This window comes from Ochotona princeps, chromosome X, assembly GCF_030435755.1.
Source record: "Ochotona princeps isolate mOchPri1 chromosome X, mOchPri1.hap1, whole genome shotgun sequence".
Taxonomy (NCBI): domain Eukaryota; kingdom Metazoa; phylum Chordata; class Mammalia; order Lagomorpha; family Ochotonidae; genus Ochotona; species Ochotona princeps.
The window spans coordinates 72,128,618-72,149,403 of NC_080865.1; the positions used below are offsets into that span (position 1 = coordinate 72,128,618).

The following is a 20,786-nucleotide window of genomic DNA, read 5'->3' on the forward strand; positions in this document are numbered from 1 at the left end:
GGGCTTGGAGAGGTAGAAGGGACTAAAACCTCAACGGTCATGTCTGTTGTATGGAATCCAGATAAAGGGAGATAGAAAAAGCCCATACTAGAGAGATGGTATGAGGCAGTGGGTTCATCCAAAGCATCATGTTCTGGATCTCTCACCTTGGATAAACCAATCAATTTTCATGTGATGAGATTACTTGTTCTCTCTATTCACAGGCTAGTCTTGAGGAGCTAGCAATATATAGCGCTTTATGAATTTGAAATGTGAGAAATTATTATAGTGGTGGAAGTGGGAAAAAAGAAACATGAGCCTTGTTATAGATTTAAAATCTAGAAATTGGAGTCTTTTCTGACATGTTCCTTTTTTCTCATCTTGTCGTACAAAACTTGATAAAATCCAGAAATGATTTTTGGATTGTCTTCAGATTAAACACACCAGACGAATCATCACTGTGACACAGAGACTTAAACCTCTGCTTGGAAAGACCACATCAAACACTGGAGTACTGGTTGAGTCCCAGCTACTCTGCATCTGATCCAGCTCTTTGCTAGTGCAGCTGGGAGGCAGCAGATGATGCAAGCACTTGGGTAGCTGCCGTCCATCTATGTGATACAGACAGAGCTTCTGGCTCCTGACTTCCACCTGATCCAGTCCTGAATGTGTGACCATCTGGGGAGTGCACAGGCTGAAGATCAGTCTCTCACTTTGTTTTCTTTTCCCCCTGACACTTTCTGCCTTTGAAAAAAAATTTTAATTAAAAAAATAGAGGATACTTGAGGCAGGTGGATTGAAATTTAGCACCTACCTTGTACATAGTATGTTTACATTCATATCTGTTCTAATTCACAGAAAAGCCACAAAAATAGGTCAGGATAAAATTATCACTATTTTTTCCTATTTAAAAGAATATCAAGTCTCAGAAAGGGAAAATGATCTGCCCTAGATTATGCAACTAGAAAGTACAATACAAATGTTTGATTTTAGAGTCCGTTCTTAAACCCTGAGTGATAGTTATTGAGGTTAATGAACATTAGTAATCACTAAGATAGACAAGAAAGAGCCAGTTGGTAAAACCCATCAGGGACAGACTGAAGTCAGTTATTGATCATTTCTGATTTGTCTGACCATTGCAAGGACAAGGTTGAAGAGAGAAACATAATTGTATAAGCACAAGCATTTCAGCACCACAGAGTAAGTGCCCCTAGAGAATCATGGAAGCTTACTGGTTCTGTATTTAGGAGATATATAACGGAAGTGTAGTGGGGACTGATATGTGAAGCAAGAAGGAGAAGGTTGAAATGGTGTAAAAAGCCACAATTTTAGGACTACCAGAGAGAGATATCAATTGTTTAAACTCGTTTACAGAAAAGATCATGCTTAACTCGCTCACTGCTGTGTCGTTATAACTACATGGATATGTGTACATACTGCAGGGATAACATGTAGCATTCTACATGGATAACAGTGTTTGCTCAGCAAATATATGCTTAATGAGCAAAATTGGATTAAGATCAGAGAATCATTAAGGAGGAACAATGAAACATAGTGTTATCGAAATCAAAGGAAGAAAGATTTCAGAATGGCTGGAAAATACCAAATAACACGAAAGAAAAGACAGAGGTAGAACTGCAAAGAACTCACTGGGTTTGGTCTTGAGTTAGACATTAATAGTTTGAAAGAGTAATTTTGGCATAAAGTTAGTAAAGGCCATAAGAATTTGAAGGGAAAATGGTTGAAGAATAGGCAATCATCAGGAGTTTGGCAGTATTGTAATTGTGGGGGTTAGATTTACTGAGGTAAGGGAAGCTTTTTTTTTTTTTTTCCAAAATTTGTTTATATGTTGGAATTGACTTTTATATTCTTTGTAGAAGGAAATAAAAAGGAACCATGGGAGAGAGGTAAATTAAAGAAGGCAAGAGAGTAGATAATTGCTTTTAGCTAATTTTCCTAATCAGCATTTTCCCTTGGGCATGCTTAAGTAAGATTTTCTATTTACATTCAATTAGACATAAAACAACTAAAAGCCCTATGATCTGTCTCACCGGGACATGCAATGAGCTAAAAAACATTTGGTAACTTAATATAGTTTACTGTTGCCTAAAATATTTTTTTTTAATGTGTGTATGTCTTCTCATCTGTATGGCATAAAATCTACGTTCCAAGGATGATGGTGAAATGATGGAATTATTCATCTAATTCTGGCAAGCAAAGCCCAAAATATACTGATGATTAAGGTTATAGTTTCATTTTTATCTTAATTATACCTAATTAATTAGCACAATAGCACATATTTTGGTTCTGTGGTTTGTAAGGTTATAGAATACGTGTATCCTTTTACTTTATACTATGTCTGAAATCTAAAAGATTTTTGGTACTGATGGTCAACACTAATCGCCTTATCCTGAACAAAGTTTAGGAGGGAAAACTTCTTTACTGTAAAAATAAATTGCATAAAGTAGGGGTTCTTTTTTAAAACCACAGATTCTTTTTGTAATCTAGTGTAGTATATGGAATAATTTTTAGAAAAATATTCTCAAATATATACAATGAAATACATGGGGTTACAAAGGAAACCAAATATACTGAAATAAAATCATCAAAATGGAAAACAGAATAAATTTGTAACATGGTTATATATCTGTGTCCTCAGCAAAATATTAAACAATAATGCATATTACTTTCTCCACTCTTCAAATATATTTTTGGCTTACCTATCAGTAACATGAAATTATAATCATCTATAAATTATCTATGTAGTCAGTTAATGATTGACCTGGTGGCTTGCTTATATATCTGTGACATATCATCAATCATCTCAACATAATCTATGTACAAATGCATATTTATGTATACAATATATCATAATTATTTATAATGGCTCAAATAGGCTGTCTACTCACAGGCAAAACAGATATTGTGATACGTTGTTGACTTTTATAACGACTGTGAAAATCAATGAAAAAGACCAACCTGTGCAAGTGATTACTCTAAAGAAGTCAACATTTCTGTCAGATCTTCCTTGATTGTGTTTATGGGCAACTTTATCCATACTTTCTTGTAGAAAGGACAACAAACATGTGTTCTCCCCTCACCCTCTTGCTACCAAAGTAAACTTCCCATTTAGCTTTCACCTTTGAGTATACTTGAGTGTATTTGAGGATTTCCTGGAAGTGTGTGCAGAAAGGGGCAAAGAACGTAAAAAACGTAAGAATTCTGGCCACTTTGGGATATATTTCACCTTCTAGATACGCTGATCCATGATGAGATTTGTATCTTTCTATTCTCATTTCTAGCACAACACTAGTATACCACATAAAAAGCTTATCCTTAAACATCTTGTCTTTTAAGGGAGTGCAAACTCCATTCTGAGAGTGCAAACTCCTAAAGTGTTAGAAATTATGGTTAAATACATTTTTGCATGCCATGAGTACCCTAAGAAAGTTGCTTAGAAAGATAGGTGCTTATAAGCTAAAGATGATTATGGATATTCTGAAATCCTAGACTCTAATTCCTTCAAATACATTTGTATATATTTCACCTGATTGAAGACCATCACTCCATTAAAATAAATCTAATGGATACTCCACTTGTTAGTCCTGGGTTTTGCTATTTGGCTTTCCAGTTCTTCATATAGATTTGCTTTAAAAACACCTAAAGAGCTCAAGAGCACCAAAAGTGACTCTATCTTTATATACTTACCAATGTTCAGTTATTGACAATTTCATTCTCGTTGTGAAAAAGACTTTCTCATAGTGAAACACAACATAGGTCCTGCCATCAATTTCTAATAGCTATTTCCATGAAAAGTGATCATGTAAATTAAATAGAATGCAAATGCTTCAAACCATCAGAGAAGCAAAAAACAGTAAAAATAAGGATGGTCTGACATTGAGAGTAGATGACACCTCATCTACAGAGTCCAGTGCAGAATGACAAAAGAGAAAAAAGAATCACCTTCTGAGAACTTGTCTTGTGACTGTCTCCTTTCTCTTTGTTATAGCTAAAAAAAAAAAAACACCTTACAATATAAAAGATACCATGTCTAAGTAAACACTGTTTCCAGTGAAGGAAACAGCTCTAAACTTAAGTAAGATTTTTAAAAATGCCCTCAGAGAAACTCAAATTTTATTTTAGTATTACCCAGTTAACCACACTGACACAGCATATGACATTTTAAAAAAAATTGAAGTAGAGTCTAAAACCCACATATCAAAGTAGTTGTTGATTTTGGAGACTCACCGCAGTGCTTGTAGGAATTCAAAGATCCACCATCAAGTAGCTACTGTGGACTTTAAATGATAGAATTCAAAGTTTGGGAAGTTCTCAACTATCCTGAGTGAGCTGTACATATTTCCCTAAAAGTATATTAAACATCAGCAATAGTTATTCTGCTCAAGCATGACATTTCTCAAGTGGCAAGATTCCTGCACAATTTTTTCCACTAATCAAAGCCTGGCATTTTCAGTAAATGTGGTATTAAAAATAACACATAACTAAGAGACTAGAATTTACTTGCATAAGAACCGGTATTCTGATTTAAGGGGCACAAGCTTTCAAATTGAAGTTTTCTGCTATTATCCTCTCTTCATAAATCATTTCACTTCATTCTGTTATTTTCTGAAAGACAATGTAGTCAGGATAAAATGGTATTTTTTTCCTAAATATATTAAACAATTCTATCAGATTGACCCAACTAATGCTCTATAAAGATTGTTTAAAAATATATAAAATGTTTTTAAAGGCCAAACATTTTTAAATTACTGAAATTCACAAGGTAATTATTTGGAGTATATGGTCATTTGTTATCTATATAGTGAATGACTGGCTATCATTAATATGTATTTTAAAATACAGTAGTACTCAAAAGTTGAAGAACTTTATATTTGAGTTTAAGTGTTGACTAAAGTTTCTGCCACCCTAAGCAGCCAGTGTAACTGGAAACTACAGCAGTTCGGATTGTTCTGGTCACTCCATTGCTCATTCAAACTTTGTGAAATTATCCTTCTAATCCCATTGGAGGTTTCCTTATATTCTGGAACCTATTAAATTTTTCTTGTCCATATGTCTAAAGAAATTCCTTTGCTTGTACTCTCACATGGTTTGATAGATGATGATAGCTAAAAGCCTGTGGAATGTGAACTTGGAGGATTTTTTTGTGTCCTAACTACTTTAACTTTTTGATGATGCAGAAAACAACAAAAGCAAAGAAATATCAGGCAGAAAATGAACATCATCTAGGGGTATCAGTTCAATCCACAAGGGTAACAAATCCATCACCTGGTAGTGTCAAGGGACTCAGGAGCAAATGCTCAAGTTTAATTCTCATACAATTTATTGCACTTCCAAGTCCCCCCATCTTCAGCTCTCTTATCACTCTCAAAACTTGTGTGCTAGTTTATGTTGTGGAAAGCAGGAAAAATTGCATTTCTTCTGCTTTGAAAATCTTATGCAGAGTGAAGCATCAGATGTCGATGAAACTAAGTTGTCCGTGAGGAGGCGCAGAAAGAAATGTGGGCATCCTTAGTCTTGTACTTTTAATTGTCCAAGCCATTATAAAGTTTTGGACAGAAAGAGATGCCTGGATCCCAGGGGAATTAGCTTGATTCCCCCCACCCCCCCCCCCTATGTTATTTCTTTCCAGGAACACCATTAGAAAAGGAGAGTGGTGTGAACTCTGCTTCCTGGTGCAATTGTCTATAACCCCCTAACAGGAACACAAGAGATGGGCAATAGAGGAGGGTCGAAGGAAGAGGAGGGGACGGGGCCGATGAAGGGGTGGGGAGGGCTGGGGGGTGAGTGGGGAGGGCTGGGAGAGGCAGGGAGAGACTCACCGCTCTAGTTAGTTCCTGGGTCAGGCACAATGTAGTCAGGAGCAGCCACAACCTGAAAGGGGAAAGAGGGTGAGTAATCTGTGCTTTCTGAGCTCCGGGATCCTGAGGCTGAGGGGAGCTCCGGCACCCCTTTTTGATGCCTGCTCCCAATTTCACTGCAATGACAGAAATCCTGAGTATTACTCCGGCCTGGCAAAGGAGACCCAAGTAGAAAGGAGGGGGAGAGTTCAGGGCAGCAACAGCTCACCCAGGGTGCATGCTTTCGGCTCCTCCGGAGCTGGTCCCGGGAGACTGCTAAGCCGCAGTGTGGCTGTGTGGCTCTGGCTGATGCTTGGCGGCTGTTTCCTTATTCAGGACAGCGTAGGGAGGGGCGAAGCGCCGGAGTTTAAAAAAAACTAAACCCCGCTTCCAGATAAGAAGCGTCCCAAAGGGAAACACGCTCCGCAGTGCCCGCTACAACTTTGCACTCTGGAGATAGTTCCATGCACCAGGAGAGGAAGGAATGGAGGGGAAAGGGGCGGGGCTGCTTGGTGTCAATCATCCGCCCCCCCCCACCTTGGACACCGGGTTGTGTGTCTCACTCTCACGCACCTCAAACCACAAAAGTCTCAAGAGTCTCCACAGGTTCATGCACAGGCCCCCAGGGACCTATACACGGAGACTGAAGCCATACACACAGCGTAGATTTCCATAAACCATTGCTAAATTACACATAAACAGATTTAGCCATATTACAGCTACATAGATGAGCCCCAAAGTGTTAGTGCTCACATATTGGAACACATATAGTTCTCATTCGAATTGGTTATACACTAAGTTCTTGGGAAGGGGATGGAGTTTCTGGAGTTGTGAAATCTAGTTGAAGCTCAGTAGAGCCTAAGGAGAAATGGTCCCACATGAAATAGTTGGAAACCCTAGAAAGACACTAAAGTGGTTTAACTTAGGGATTGTGATAACAGAAGTATTCTGAAGGATTCTTCAGCAAATTCCTTCAGTACACTCCAAGAAGTCCACACGAAGTGTTTCTTGTTTTTCTTTCTTTCTTTTTTTTTTTTTTTTTTTTGGTATTTTTTTCAAAAATCAGAATTATCAAAGTCCTGTTTCAAGTTAGTTTACTTGGGAAACACCAATTCAATTGCCACCAACCCTTTATAAATATTCTCGATTTTGTATGTGTGTTAATTCTAAGGAAAGTTGAACCAAAGTTAATTTACTTCCCCTAAAATCTTTGAGACAAAATTACAAGGGTATTCAATACCTTTTATGTTAGCTCAATATAGGAGGACAATATTAATTATGACATTCAAAGTAGGTAAATAAAAAGATATTGTTATAGTGTAGCTATCATGTGACGTTATAATTAGTGGTATCTCTGAATGCTCCCAAAGTTTATATGCAACACAGCATGCATAAAGCAGTCATAATTTTTAAAGTTTCTTACTTCTTCATTTATATAAGCAGATGTCTATTATCTACAATTTCTAGAATGTTCACGGATTCTGCTTTTATGTAGAAACATTGTCCTTCAAGGCGTTTGAAGGCAAAGACCAGCAGCCCAAGGAACAGAGATCAAAATTTGTTTCTAATGATTAACAATAAGCACAGTCTCTTAGAGATCCATCCGCTGGAAAAAATAGTCCCTGCTCAGGTCTATTTGTATTTGGGTCTGGGGCTCACATTAATAAGAGTGGGACAGGACTGGAAAGTGAAGCCTCAAGAGAAGGTGCAAAAAACAAAAAAAGGAAAGCTTCCTGCTTGTGACTCCTGCTGCTCAGTCAACTGGTTTGGAAGTTTCCCTCCCCCAAATAACTGAGCGTCACTCCCTCGCAGGTTGCTGGTGGAGTCCAAAGCTGTGGCGGAATGATACTCAAATTCCCCGGTGCTGGTGGGGAGGGGGCGGTGCGGGGGCAAGAGAGGAAGGAAAGTAGATCTATGAGACTTGAGTGAGGAAAAAGTTTGCAAGTCTCCACAGAAGGCAAAAGTGCTCCCCAGAGACCGGCTTTAGGAAGGGGAGGGGAAAAGAAAAGATAGGTATTTTTTTTTTTTTTCTCCTCTACTCTTAAAAAGCTTCTTTCTCTTCACCCAAGCCAACCGGCCCAATTGGGACGCCCTCGCTGTCCCTCACCGGCTCTGGCTCTCTCCCAGCAAACCCTTGAAGATTATGTCAGTTGATCAGAGTCAGTCGGGGATTTCGTGTGGGCGCTGAAGGAACTGCGGGAGCCGGAGAAGAATGCAACTGCGTGGAGTCCGCTTGGCTGCCGGCTTGTTCTTACTGGCCCTGAGTCTATGGGAGCAGCCTGCAGAGGCTGCGGTAAGTTCTCACCCTCCAATCCCTCCCGCCCCCCATCACCTCACTCTCACACTGAATTCACAGCTTGTCCCTTTAACTGTACTTTCTCTTCGGCCTTGGGGATTCAAATTTACTCTCACTTGTTTGGGAAAGAAACCGGCTGGTAACTCTACCCTTCTGAAGTTCAGCGGAGAGTTTTGAGCGTTTAAAAATAGGGCTGCTTGTTGCTTTGCAGCTCCTTCTTGTAGGGGTAGGAGCTCAACCGGTGTTGGGGATGACTGTTAATGGATCACTAGGCTCTGGTGGAAGATTTAAAATTTCTCCTGTGTTCCCTCGCCTACGGCTAACTTTTCGCGACTTGTTCTCAGCCCACGCATTCTTGAAGCTTTGCCTATAGCTTAATATTTATTCTGGTTCTTCTAAAATGCAGCAAGCTCTCTTGCTGTGTCCTAAAGCAACGTGCACCTACCCCAACCTGAGGTCAGGAAAGCCTGTTTTCCCCTGCTGACATCTTTGTTGCAAATGCTATGGTGTCATACCCAGCAGAGAGAGGCAAAGGCACAGGGCCTCAGGCTTCAGGTCTTATTGTGTCTTTTTTTGTTTTAAAGTTATGAGTTTTGCTAACTTTTTAAAATTTTCATTCAACAAGGTATCTGACAAACTTGAGAATTTGCCCATTAACTATTTAAAAGAAAATATTTCTCTTGTTTAAAGGAAAATGAGCTTTCTGGAGTAGAGTGGGAGTGGATATGAATGTGAAAAAGAGCAAAAAAGTTCCAGCCAGATCTAGGAATATAGAATAAAGATCTTGAACTATCTCCTAGAAAGGTGTCTAGGTAATTTTACCCACTGCCCAAGGAATGAATGGCTGTGTCAGAGAAAAAGGCTCTCCAGGCTGAAACCCATCATCTTTAATTTCACTTAACCTCTAAAACATTAAACGTATTACAAATTATTTAAACGTTCTGTTTGAGTAGTCATAATAGATAGCTTTTAAAACACTGTAATGTGTGATCATTAAGCCTTCTCATAGTTGAGTGATTGTTGTGTGTGTGTGTGTGTTATGGCTTATTTGGGTCCACTTTTTGAGTTACTTGTCTAGTTTCTCTATTGCACTCAGCATGCCTTACATCACGTTGACCTGGTTCCCCTTCAAAAAGTGTGTACTAAAGGTATGCAAACTTTCATCTTACTCTAAGCACAAGATAATTGGGATTGCAAATCTGCTGCAAAAATCACACGTTTCAAATATTTTAAGTTAGGACTGTCATCGTTTTCTCCATTGAAGTAGATAGCTGATTCAAAATTGCTTTTTTTTAATGTACAAAATCTTCATGGACAAAGTTGCGCCAGTCAGTGGGGTTTACAGACCTTTGGATTAAAGTACAATTCTGTTGTTGAAAACAGTTCATTTTAAAAGCATCTCCCTGGTGCCTGCGGCCTATGGCATTTGCCCCAGGGGCAAATATTTTTATGGAGCTCTGATTAAATATTTATCTTCTTTTTCTTTTGATATTGCTATTCAGAAATGAATGCCAGACGCTAATTATACAGCAATGTATAGCAACAGTATACATCAATTTATATTCAAATGAAATTTCTCTTTGTGCTTGACACATGTTGGGAGCAAACTTGTGTTTTTGAATTCTTAAAGTAACAACTGGGCATCATGAAGCAATCATTTCTCCCTTTCTGTTGCATGGAAATTTTACAAGAACATTTTATATGGTTTTCCTATCATTAGGATATTGTGCCTCTGTTCAGCTAGGGCTTTGCTTTTGCTGCTTCACACATCAATGTTCTAGGTAGGCGAATGTTTCAATCACCTCAAAAATATGAATGGTATCTGCTTAACACACCAGCAATGACCTTCACAGTAAGGTTGTGTGGTAGGATATAGTCTCTCTGATATAAGACAAACGTCATGCAAAATACAAAACAAATAGAAATATAGATAAAAGTATATACATATATTCTCATAGGTGAACTGAATAATGGAGACTAATACACGGGGAAGTGAAGATACACTACAGTATGCACCCCTGCTCCCTAATGAAACTGTTAAATATACCTTGACAATTTGATACTGGATTTTCTGCCATTGCCTATGCCTACAGGCACATGATACACTTGAATGGCAGAATGTTAAGCTTGTAACTGTTACTAAAGGCCTATACTACTGTAATAATATAGGGGAAAATAGTGTGAGGGGAAGATGGGGAGGAAGGAAGAGGAGGGACAAGGTGGAATCCCTATACCAACAGAATTTGAGTCTTATTGTGTCATTGACAAAAGTGGGAGAGTAGTACTTGTCTCACAGATTACTTAAATCATAAAATAAAAAAAATGGGTAAGGCATTTTGAATACACATGGCAAATGCTTGGCAAATTTCATATTTTATTATTGTTATAACCTGTTAATGAATTTCCATTTCTTACCATATTATCTTCTAAGTATTTTAATTTTAAAGTCCTAATGTGGTCTTTTTCCTTATCTGACCTTAGATTTCAGTGTGTTTCACAGTATATCTATTGCATTCTAGCCTAGGTGAATTTACCTGAAATCTTGAGCTTTACGTTTGTGTTATGTCCCTATATTTTATTGGAGTCTTACAGATCCAAGTCTATGCCCAATTACATTAATTCATTAGATACTTGTTCAACAACTACTCAAGGATTATATTTATGTTCTATTTCTACCCTCATGGAGGTATATTGTCCACAAAATCATTTTGTGCCAGATACAACAGATAAAATGGAACAAGGTCTGTTTTTATGGACTTTTATGGCAATGCAAATGTTCCCATGAGTCTTTCCTTCACTATCATATCAGTTGCTGAGTGTACCCATCTTTGAAAGTTTGTAACATGTATCCTCCCGAGTTGAGTATCAACATGTATTTGTTCTCACATGCATTTTGTATCAAGGGGTTTTATCTGTTCTTCCTTTTAGATTATTAACTAGGCAATAATCGTTTCTTTGTTCATTTAGTCAATGAGTTTACATTTGATTTTAACTGGTAATAAAATAATACATGTTCAATGTTCGAAACTTAGAAAATATAGAAACACATATGGGAGAAAATAAGAATGTCCATAACTGTAAATACCCTAGAAATAACTCCTCATTGCTTTGCTGCTTTTCCTTCTTTTAAATACACTTGTTAAAAATGGTTCAAAGTAAACAGTAAGCTAAATTATTCCACATATAGTTTTACATTTTAATATTTTTTTATTTATTATGCATTTTCCCATATAGCTATTTTTTGTTTTAAAAGTTTATTTGAAAATTTTGTGTACTGTTTGTATTTATATACACCACAATTTAGTTATCACTTCAATTTGTATAATGTATTTTAAGATGTCAAGACTTTTAGTCATTGTAAGAAGTAGTTTCACTTCCTTTTGAATTTTTAAAACATGTTCTATCATCATTGCCTTCTTCCTGGACAGTTGTTGAGCTAATGTGCATCAGTATTTTTTAAGTCTTTGACACATGCAGCAGACTATGATATTTAAAAAAGCTATATCAACAGATAAATTATAATAAGATTTTTAGTGATAATTGTATTATAACTTGTTATGTATAGAACTCAATTTCCATACATTTGTATGCAAGGAATCTGATGCCCAAGTTCACACAATTAACCAGTGATTTGGCTCAGCTTTCAATCAAAGCAGTTGAGCCCAAACCTGCTCAAAAGTTTTGCCTCAGTTCCTGTTTCATATATGCTAGGTAACAGGAAAAGAAAGTCATGTCGGAAAGTTAAATAATTCCCGCTGATCTTTGTATGACCTCTTTCTGTAACTGCTTGCTTGATGTGGTTCTAATGTTAAGTTCATTACTGCCCTGTGTTTCCTTACTCTTTACAATAACTGCCTAGGCTATGCATTCTCAAAGCCTGAATTTGAAGTTATGAACCATGCATGTCTTTCCTTTTCCCCCTGGATTGAAAGTGGGGCTTGCCTTCCATGAATGCCTCTACTGCTGAGCTCTTCCCACCTGTAACAAAGGTCTAATTTACAAATCCACTGACATGTCCTTCTTCCCCCAAGGAAAGTTTTGTGAATATACCTGAAATGGAAGTGCTTTATCTCCTTCATTTCCACCCCTTCACTAGCCCCTACACTGTAATTGCCTAGTACTGTGTCCCTCACTTTGATCTCTCCTTTAGTGATACTTTAGGAACTTTGTTCTGTTAATTGTTGATTGCTTTCTTCTTGCATATCCTCGCCAAATGACTTCCCTGCCTCTTTGTCAGTGCTGCAGCTTGAGAAGTTCAAATGTATTCCCCTGCAAAATCATGAAGTGTTATACATTATGACTCTTCCAGGTGGCATATGAATAGCTGAACTTTAAGATTCTGAACGATAGGGATCTACTCTTGCCAAATTGCTTTCTAGAATGGTTTCACTGATTATCATTCCATCAGTAGTATAGACGAATACCTATGAGACAGTCTTAATAATGTTTTTCCTATCTGATAACAGTAACTATGGAATTGACACTCAATAGACTGCCAGTTGGTTGGTTGATTTGTTCCTATCCTCTAATGATTTCCTTTTTCAAATGCGGTGATTACCTCACCTAACCCCTTTGTGACACTGGTAATGAAGAAACTGCAGTAGTTTTGCAGCAGATATTCTTTCTAATTAAAATTATAAATGAGCCACCTAGCTACTTGGTTAAATCTTTTTGTAAAGATTTCTTTTGAATATTGGTAATACTTGAGGTTTTTGAAGAGGAATCTTTAATGTATATAGCACACAGGTTCCTTTTATTTGAACAAACCAGGTTCTCATTTTATGCATCAATGCTTAAGTTTATTTACCTTCACAATCTCTCCACATCCAGCTGCCCTTTGTTGCTTTAACGGCTTCTGCTGGTCTTTACTCAAAAGGGTAGTAGTATGTGATGGCACTTGCTACTCTGTTGAAGTGTGAACTTTGAATCCTTTGTTATTTGATAATTAGAGGCCATCAGAGACACATATCATGAACGAAATGGGTTTTACTAAATTTAATTTTTAACTTTTAAACTTGTTATACTGAAACCTACTTATTAACTTATAGAGAAAGTAAAGCACCATTTATGAGCAAGTTCTAGTCTAGCTTTTGATCATAGGTGATAAAATAGGACTCTGAGATTCTAAGGCATTTGTATCATTTTGTAGTTCAATCAACAGTAGGAGAATTGCTTGATTTGCTTCCAGGTTTTCTTGTAATTCTGGGACATTAATGGAATAACAACGGAGTTCTAGAAGTTTTTTTTTTTTTAATTGGAGTAGGAGATGTTCTTATGAGAAGAATACTACTGAAAAGTTGTTTAGTGAATTCTGTATTGACAGGACTTTCAGGACCTTGCCTCCTTTGGCGAACCTCTAGTCTGTCTATAACCTCACAATCCAATTTATGTACCGAAGTGTTTCTCCATGACAAATAGAAGCATACCGGCATCTGTTTTTATCAGTTAGTTTGCTTTCTGTCTCAAGGGGTAGGGACACTAATTGGACACACAATAAAGAACTTTCGTTATTTCACATAACTGTAAGTTTGCAGCAGGTAGAATGTCTCCATGGTTAAGTAATTTAACCAAATAGTGATACCACTAGGCACAGGTTCTTTCCATTTCTATGTTTTGTGATTTTCTGTCAAGTTACCCTATCAGCATGGTGTCCTTCATATATGCAAAACGGCTCCATAGTCCCAGAGGTCACATGCAGATCCCACAATATTCAGTGAAAAGAGTATAAACTGTTCCTGTGCATTCATTTTCTTCAACACATTTATCTATTTGAAAGACAGTGCGGAGTAAGAAAATGTTCCGTGTACTGGTTCATTTCCCCAAATGGTTTTAATAGTATTTGGGTCTCTCCTATGGATCCCAGGGTCCCAAGTACTTGAGGCATCATCTGCTTCTTTCCCAAATTACTGGGGAGCTGAACTGGAAGTTTAGCAGCCAAGACTTGAACTGGAGTGCCAACATGGAATGCCAACATTGGAAGTAGTGGCTTACTGTGCTATACCACAATGCCAAACACATGTGTACTCTTTTAATCAGCTATGAAAACTTTATTAGGTGTCCCATACCTCTGCTCTGAAGAAAACAAACAGCCTTTTGAACCATTGGTTAGAACTATGTATGCTTATACCAGTAGAATGGCAAGTAGAATATGACCATGAAAGAAGAGTTATACCAATCATTTACATAACCCTTTCCTGCCAAAGTGCATCACTTCCCTTAAAATTTAGAGGGTGGGAAAATCTGAATGAAATAAAGAAGGTTTCCTCTGGGATAGAGTGGGGGGAGAAGAAACAGTTCCTGTTTTACAACTCCAATAGTGTCCTCAGGATCAGTTGATCACAAGATTTATAGGACATATGTGCATTTGTTAAATATAAGATGTATTATCTGGGAGACTAAATGTTATGGAGTTGAACAAGTGACAAATGTTACCTGTATAATTACACATTAAAGCTGAAGGGGCATTCGTAATTTTTTGTGTCATTGTGGTTTGTAAACCCTTGGGGGATATTTTAACAGTGAGACTGTCCGGATATATTGGGGATATTGTAACAAAATACATTAGACTAGTTGTATTGTGAGTAACAGAAGTTTATTCTTTCCTAATTCTGGAAGCTGAGAAGCCCAAGACAGAAGCAGATTCTCTGGCTAGTAGGGCCTGACTTCCGCTTCATAGATGGCAACTTCTTGCTGTGTTCTTATATGGTGGAAGGTGTATGTAGCTATGGATTTCAAATTTTTTTTGTACCAAGTCACTCATCTTTTAATTATATTTTTTACTGTCTTTAAAAATGCATTTATTTATTTGAAAAAATGAGAGAGATAGGGAGGAGAGGGAGAGAGAGAGAAAGAAAGAAAGAGGAAGAGTATGGGGAGAGATATTTCATCTGCTGATTTCCTCCCAGATGCCTACAATAGCCAGGGCTGCTACAGGGAAGGCAGTTACATGTGGAAGGCAGGAACCAAAGTTGCTACCTCCCAGGAAGCTTGATTGAAAGAGGAGGAGCCAGGAATCAATTTCAGAGACTTTGTTATGGATGTGAATACCCTAAATGACAATTTAACCTATTGTGCCACAGCACCCACCTCTGTGAACTTTTTAAAGGACCTAATACTTGGTTTTTAAAAGTTTTTGCCTGTATGTTTAATTTAGATTAAGAATAGATGCGCTTGTATACCAGCAAGAGATGTGCCCTAGAATCAACAGGTTAAATTACAGGAACTCCTCTGTGAGATTTCCAGTAATTAAGCTATTTAGTATTAGTAGTATCTCTTTACTGGAAGTCCTTGAATATACTGTGAATGTTATTTTATTAGTATAGTCAATCCTCCATTTCTACATTCACAATTTAACCAACGGTAGAACAAAAACATAGTATTTGGGGGAAAAAAGTTGCACTTGTACTGAACACATAGTTTTTTGGCTTATCTTTCCCAGTACAACAGTGATTTACATACAATTTATATTTTATTAGGTATCATAAGAATCTAGATATTATTTAAGATATACAAGACAATATGCAAATCCTACACCCTCTTCTATAATATACTTGAGCATGCGTCAATTTTGGTGTCTGTGGGGAATATCCTAGAACCGCTTATGGTTGTCAAGAGATGACTGTATTTCCTATGAAGTCTCTTCTAACACTGAGATTCTATTGTTATGGTTGCTTAGAAAGGATATCTTTTTTAAGATTTATTCATTTTTTTATTGGAAAGGCAGATATACAGAAAGGAGGAGGGACAGAGAGGAAGATCTTCCATCTGTTGATTTACTCCCCAAGTGGCCACAACAGCCTAAGCTGCACCGATTCGAAGCCAGGAGCCCGAAGCCTCTTCTGGGTCTCCCACACGAGTGCCGGTCCCAAGGCTTTGGGCTGTCCTCAGCTGCTTTCCCAGGCCACAGGCAGGGAGCTGGATGGGAAGCGGAGCTGCCAGGATTAGAAACCGCACCCATATGGGATCTTGGGCATGGTCAAAGCTAGGACTTTAGCTATTAGGGTATTGCGCCAGGCCCAGAGATATTCTTATTGAATGGATTTACTTCTGTAATTGTAAAGCATCTTTTAGATATAACTCACATGCGATTAAGTGAACATATTTAGAGTGTGGTTTGAGTTCTGACACATCATGTGTGTTAATCTATCACTGCTTCCTTTCAAGATAATTAACATTTAAATCACATCAAAATGTTTCCACTACTGTTTGTAATCTCTCTGCTCCTGTTGTTAGACCTCTTCCCAAGTAATCACAGGCCTAGAACTATATGCTATGTACACATCCTTTGTCTTGGCTTTCTTTATTTTGAGATTCATCCATATTATGATGTGTCTCCATGGTGTAGTATTTTCTAACTGAGTAGTGTTCCATTGAATGACATCACACTGTTTTGACAAAAAATTGGGTGGTTTACCCAAGTTAAAGCTGCTATGAACTTTTTTTTCATTTTATGATATTTTATTGAGATGTAGTTTATATGAAGTGATGTACACAGAATATAGGACAATTCTACCTGCCTTAGGAAGCTCCATCATGCTCATTTCCTTTCAGGTGCATGCTGTCTCTTGTCTAAAAAAAACAAAAAACCAAAACAAACAAAACTGGAAAACCCTTGATTCTCAAAGATATTATCTTTTCTTTATATTTAGATCTGCTGTGCTTACGTAAACATGCAGTATTTCCTGTACCATGTACTGAATAGAAAATCTCCTTTAAATAAATTGGTTTGATGACGACTGAAAAATCAATTGAATGTGTATGTCCACATCCAGCACCCTCTATTCTCTTGTCCATTTGTCCATCTTTATGCCAGTATCAATGTCTTAATTATTTTGGTATTACATTTATTTAAGTCTTGTTTGTAAATCCTTCAGATTTGTCCTTCTCTGATTTCTTAGATATTGTATTGGCTACTCCACATACATTTTGTGTGTTGAAACATCTTGTCAGTTTCTACCGAAAACTTTTGTGGTTTTTGAAATCTTCCATAAGATCAATTTAGAAACAATTGTGATGTTAAAATTGCTGTTTTTTAATTTATATTTTATTTTTGATAATTTTTACATATTTGATTAGGGTGCAAAGAGTCAAGGGCTAGAGGAAAGTGGGTGAGACCATTGTTTTTGCGTTCACTTGTTTCATTACTGTATCTGATGGTAGGGGAGAGGTAAGGGGAGAAGCCACACTCAGCATCCCAACCACCCCTGAGCAGATGTGGGGCATGCTGTGAGGGTGCTGCTCAAGTACTTTTGATAGTTCAACAGTTCTGTATTGCTACAATCTCGCCACTCCTCTCATGTTGCAATCTCTCCAGACTCCACTGGCTGACACAGTCCAACTTAGAGTTTCCGTTTGCCCAGGTATTTACTGCTAACTCCTGGCTGGGTAGTTGATCGGTTTGTTCTGCCATCCATCATTGTACCAGGTGTCCTTTGCAGGCTCCTGTGTACTGCCAAATTCTCCATTTGCATCTGGACATGCTGTCCACTGCTCCGTCTAAGCCACTAAGGAGGCCCAGCTCTGAAACATGTATTCCACACTCAGACCATGGAAACTTGCAATTTTCTCTATGTTTGGAGTTTCGAGTCCAGCGGTTCAGTTGAGGGGATTCTCAAAGACACCTAATTTGAGGTGATCCTAGATTTGGTTCCTGTGTGCGCATGTCAATATAGTGTCCAGCCCATTCCGTCTGCCAAATCTACCTCTACCCGCACTAGTAGTTGCAATTGCTGGGTCAATTTTGCCTCTAGCCCTATCTTCTACGCAATCTAATGGGTGTTGCAGTCCAGCCTGATCCTGCCCACTGCACATTTGGCCCTCACGCAAACCAGTGGGAGTTGTAGCCTAGTTGGAGTGACCTGTGATAACCCCCACCAGTCCTGCTCCCTGCCCTGATTTCTGTGTCTGTCAGTATGTACGGCAGACTGGACAAGTGTGTCCCACATCTGATTCTGCTCTCATACATGTCAATTGGCATTGAAGTCTAGATCACCTAGCCAGCCTCACTTACCAGTCCACACTGGTAAGCCATGTCTACCCGTAGTCCTAGTTTCAATGCTCACCAGTGATAGTTGCAGCCCATTAGAGAGGTGCCCGCTATTTCCCTTATGGACTCACTCCCACTCATGGATCTTGCATTCTCCAGGTGGTTCTGCAGTTTAGCTTGACAGAGTTTATGCCCTGAGGTACCATCTGCTAGCTGATGCTGTGACAAAGCCCAACCAACTGACACCCACTCTGGCTTATGCATATATCAGTAGGCATAGTCTGTCCAGCCTGGCTTTCCCTGAATCCGGCTTGCATGCATGCCAACAGGTGTTATAGCCCTGCCCGGACTGGTATGCCCCCAATTCCAGTTCTTACACTCACGGGTAGGAATAGTGTCACAGCAGGGTAGTACCCCGCAACTCCCCAGCAAGTTCGACCACTCTCCCCCAGGTCTCATGTGTGCTGTTTAGGTGTTATAGCCTAGTCTGGCATGTCCTGTCTCACCTCGGCAGTTGCCAGTGGGTGCTGTAGCCTGAACCAACCTGGCCTGCCCTTAATTCCAGCTCATGTTGGTGGGAACTATAGCCTAGCCAGCCTAGCCAGCCTCCAGTCCCGACCCTTACATGAAATGGCTGGCATTGCAGCCCAACCTGGCATGACCCCCACACCATTCTGGTCCTCACATTTACCAGTAGGTAATATGAACTGGCCCAGCCTGGCTCGCCCCAGATCTGAGCCAAAAGTAGGTTCATGGGTGCCATAACCTTGCCTGGTCTGGGCTGCTCCCTTTCTTGGTTCTTGCGCTTACCTGCAGGGACTGTGTCCCAGTAGAAGAGTTCCCCAGGCTCCTCCCTCAGAACCTCTCCCAATGCCAGATCTTGCATACGCTAGTGGGCCCATGGGCCAGTCCTCGAATCTACCTCTTGTCCTAGTAGGATCCATGGCTTTTCCTGATTGGCCCTCTGCCTTTCCGATTCTTACTGTTGGGTGCTACAGCCCAGCCAAGCCTAGTCCACACCCAGACACAGTTCACGCATGGCTCCACAGGGGCAGAGACCTGGCCCAGTTAATTCTACACCTACCCTGTTCTCACGAACACCAGTGGGTGCTGGAGTCTAGCACAGTCTGGCATACCCCAGACCCAGTCCACACCATGCCGAGGGACACTGCGGCGATGTCCAGATCAAACCTCATCCCCTACTCCAGCCACTGTGCTCACTAACGAGAACCACAATCCAGCCACGGTGTCCCCTTAGGTCTCCAACCAAGTCTGCCCAGCCACAGATCTTGTGCATGCCAGTGGTCTATCTGACCCAGCTTGGCTTAGCCCCTTACCTGTCTTGGCCTTTGCCTTGGGATGCTGCAGCCTGGTCTGTCCTGGCCGGCCCCCAGTCCTAACTCTCGTTGGCCAGTGCTACAACCTGGCCATTTTAAATTCATGACTAAATTCATAATTTAAAATTCATGATTACTGTATACTTGTCCATTAATTAGGTCTTCTTAAAGAAGAACCCTCATCAGAGAGATCCAGCACATCATTTGTTAAATTTCTTCCTCTGCAGTTATTTCTACTGGAAGTACTATGATTTGAAAAAATTATTTGGATTGTCTTCAGCTAAGATATAGAAAGAAATGTTCTTATATATTAATCTTTTTATCTTAAAATATGACTTCTCTTATGCAAAAATTTATGATATAATGTATTGTTTTTACACACAGTTCCATGGTTTTACCAAATGTGTACAACAGTGTAAGTGCAGTCTCTAACTGAAATATAGAACATCATTACTGAATTTATTAATTAGTCTAATAGTTGTGCCAGTGACATTGGATTTTCCTCGTATATATTCAGATAAAATAGAGCTATCCTTTGATTATTTCCAATGTTTTCTTTTTCACATTTTATCTATTATTTTTGAAGTAACACTTTAAAAGATTTATTTATTTGTTTGGATGGCAGAATTACAGAGAGAGGGAGACATAGAGAAACTTGCTATCTATTGGTTCACTTTCCAAATAACTGCAATGTCTGGATCTGGGCCAGTCTGAAACTAGGAGCCAAAAACTTCTTCTAGGTCTGCCATGTTGGTTTAGGGGCGCAAACATTTGGATCATCCTCTCCTGTTCACCTGGATACATTAGCAGAGGAGCTGAGACAGAAGTGGAACAGCTGGGACTTGAACCACTGTCCATATGGGATGTAGGAATTGCAGTTGGCTGCTTTACCTGCTTGGCAACAGGGTACCCCCTCTTTTTTTGTTCTGTTGATTTCTTTATTGCACTGGCTAGAACTTCAAGTTCAAATTTAATAGATATGGTAAGGGATGATATCTATTTTTTGCTCTCTGTCTTTTGAAGAAGATATTTAGTATTTCAATATAATGGTAGATGTAAATTTTCTATAGTTACAGATTGTATATTGAGGAATTCTATTTTAATTACTATATATGGATTTTTAAAAAGATTTATTTGAGTAGCAGAATTACAGAGAAACAGGAAGAGATGGAAAAGGAGACCTTCCACCCTCAAGTTCCCTTTTCAAATGGCCAAAATAACTAGAACTGGGCTGGTCCAAAGCCAGGCACTTTTTGGGGGGTCTCCCAGAAGACCACAGGAGTCCAACACTTGGGCCACATTCTGCTGCTTTCACAGGTACATTACCAAGG

At 38.9% G+C, this 20,786-nt stretch overlaps 2 protein-coding genes across 2 annotated transcripts in view; one reads left to right on the forward strand and one right to left on the reverse strand.

Moving 5' to 3' along the window:
• The window catches only part of COL4A6 (collagen type IV alpha 6 chain), a 323,388-nt gene extending 317,100 nt beyond the window's left edge, over positions 1-6,288 (reverse strand). The window contains exons 1-2 of the mRNA XM_058658671.1: positions 6,067-6,288; positions 5,820-5,871 (exon numbers count right to left, since the gene is read on the reverse strand). Of these exons, the coding sequence (XP_058514654.1) occupies positions 5,820-5,871; positions 6,067-6,077 (63 nt within the window). The 5' untranslated portion in view covers positions 6,078-6,288. The remainder of the gene's footprint in view (positions 1-5,819; positions 5,872-6,066) is intronic.
• Positions 6,289-7,709: 1,421 nt separating this feature from the next.
• The window catches only part of COL4A5 (collagen type IV alpha 5 chain), a 191,899-nt gene continuing 178,822 nt past the window's right edge, over positions 7,710-20,786 (forward strand). Inside the window, exon 1 of the mRNA XM_058658440.1 lies at positions 7,710-8,130. Coding sequence (XP_058514423.1) covers positions 8,050-8,130 — 81 coding nt within the window. The 5' untranslated portion in view covers positions 7,710-8,049. The remainder of the gene's footprint in view (positions 8,131-20,786) is intronic.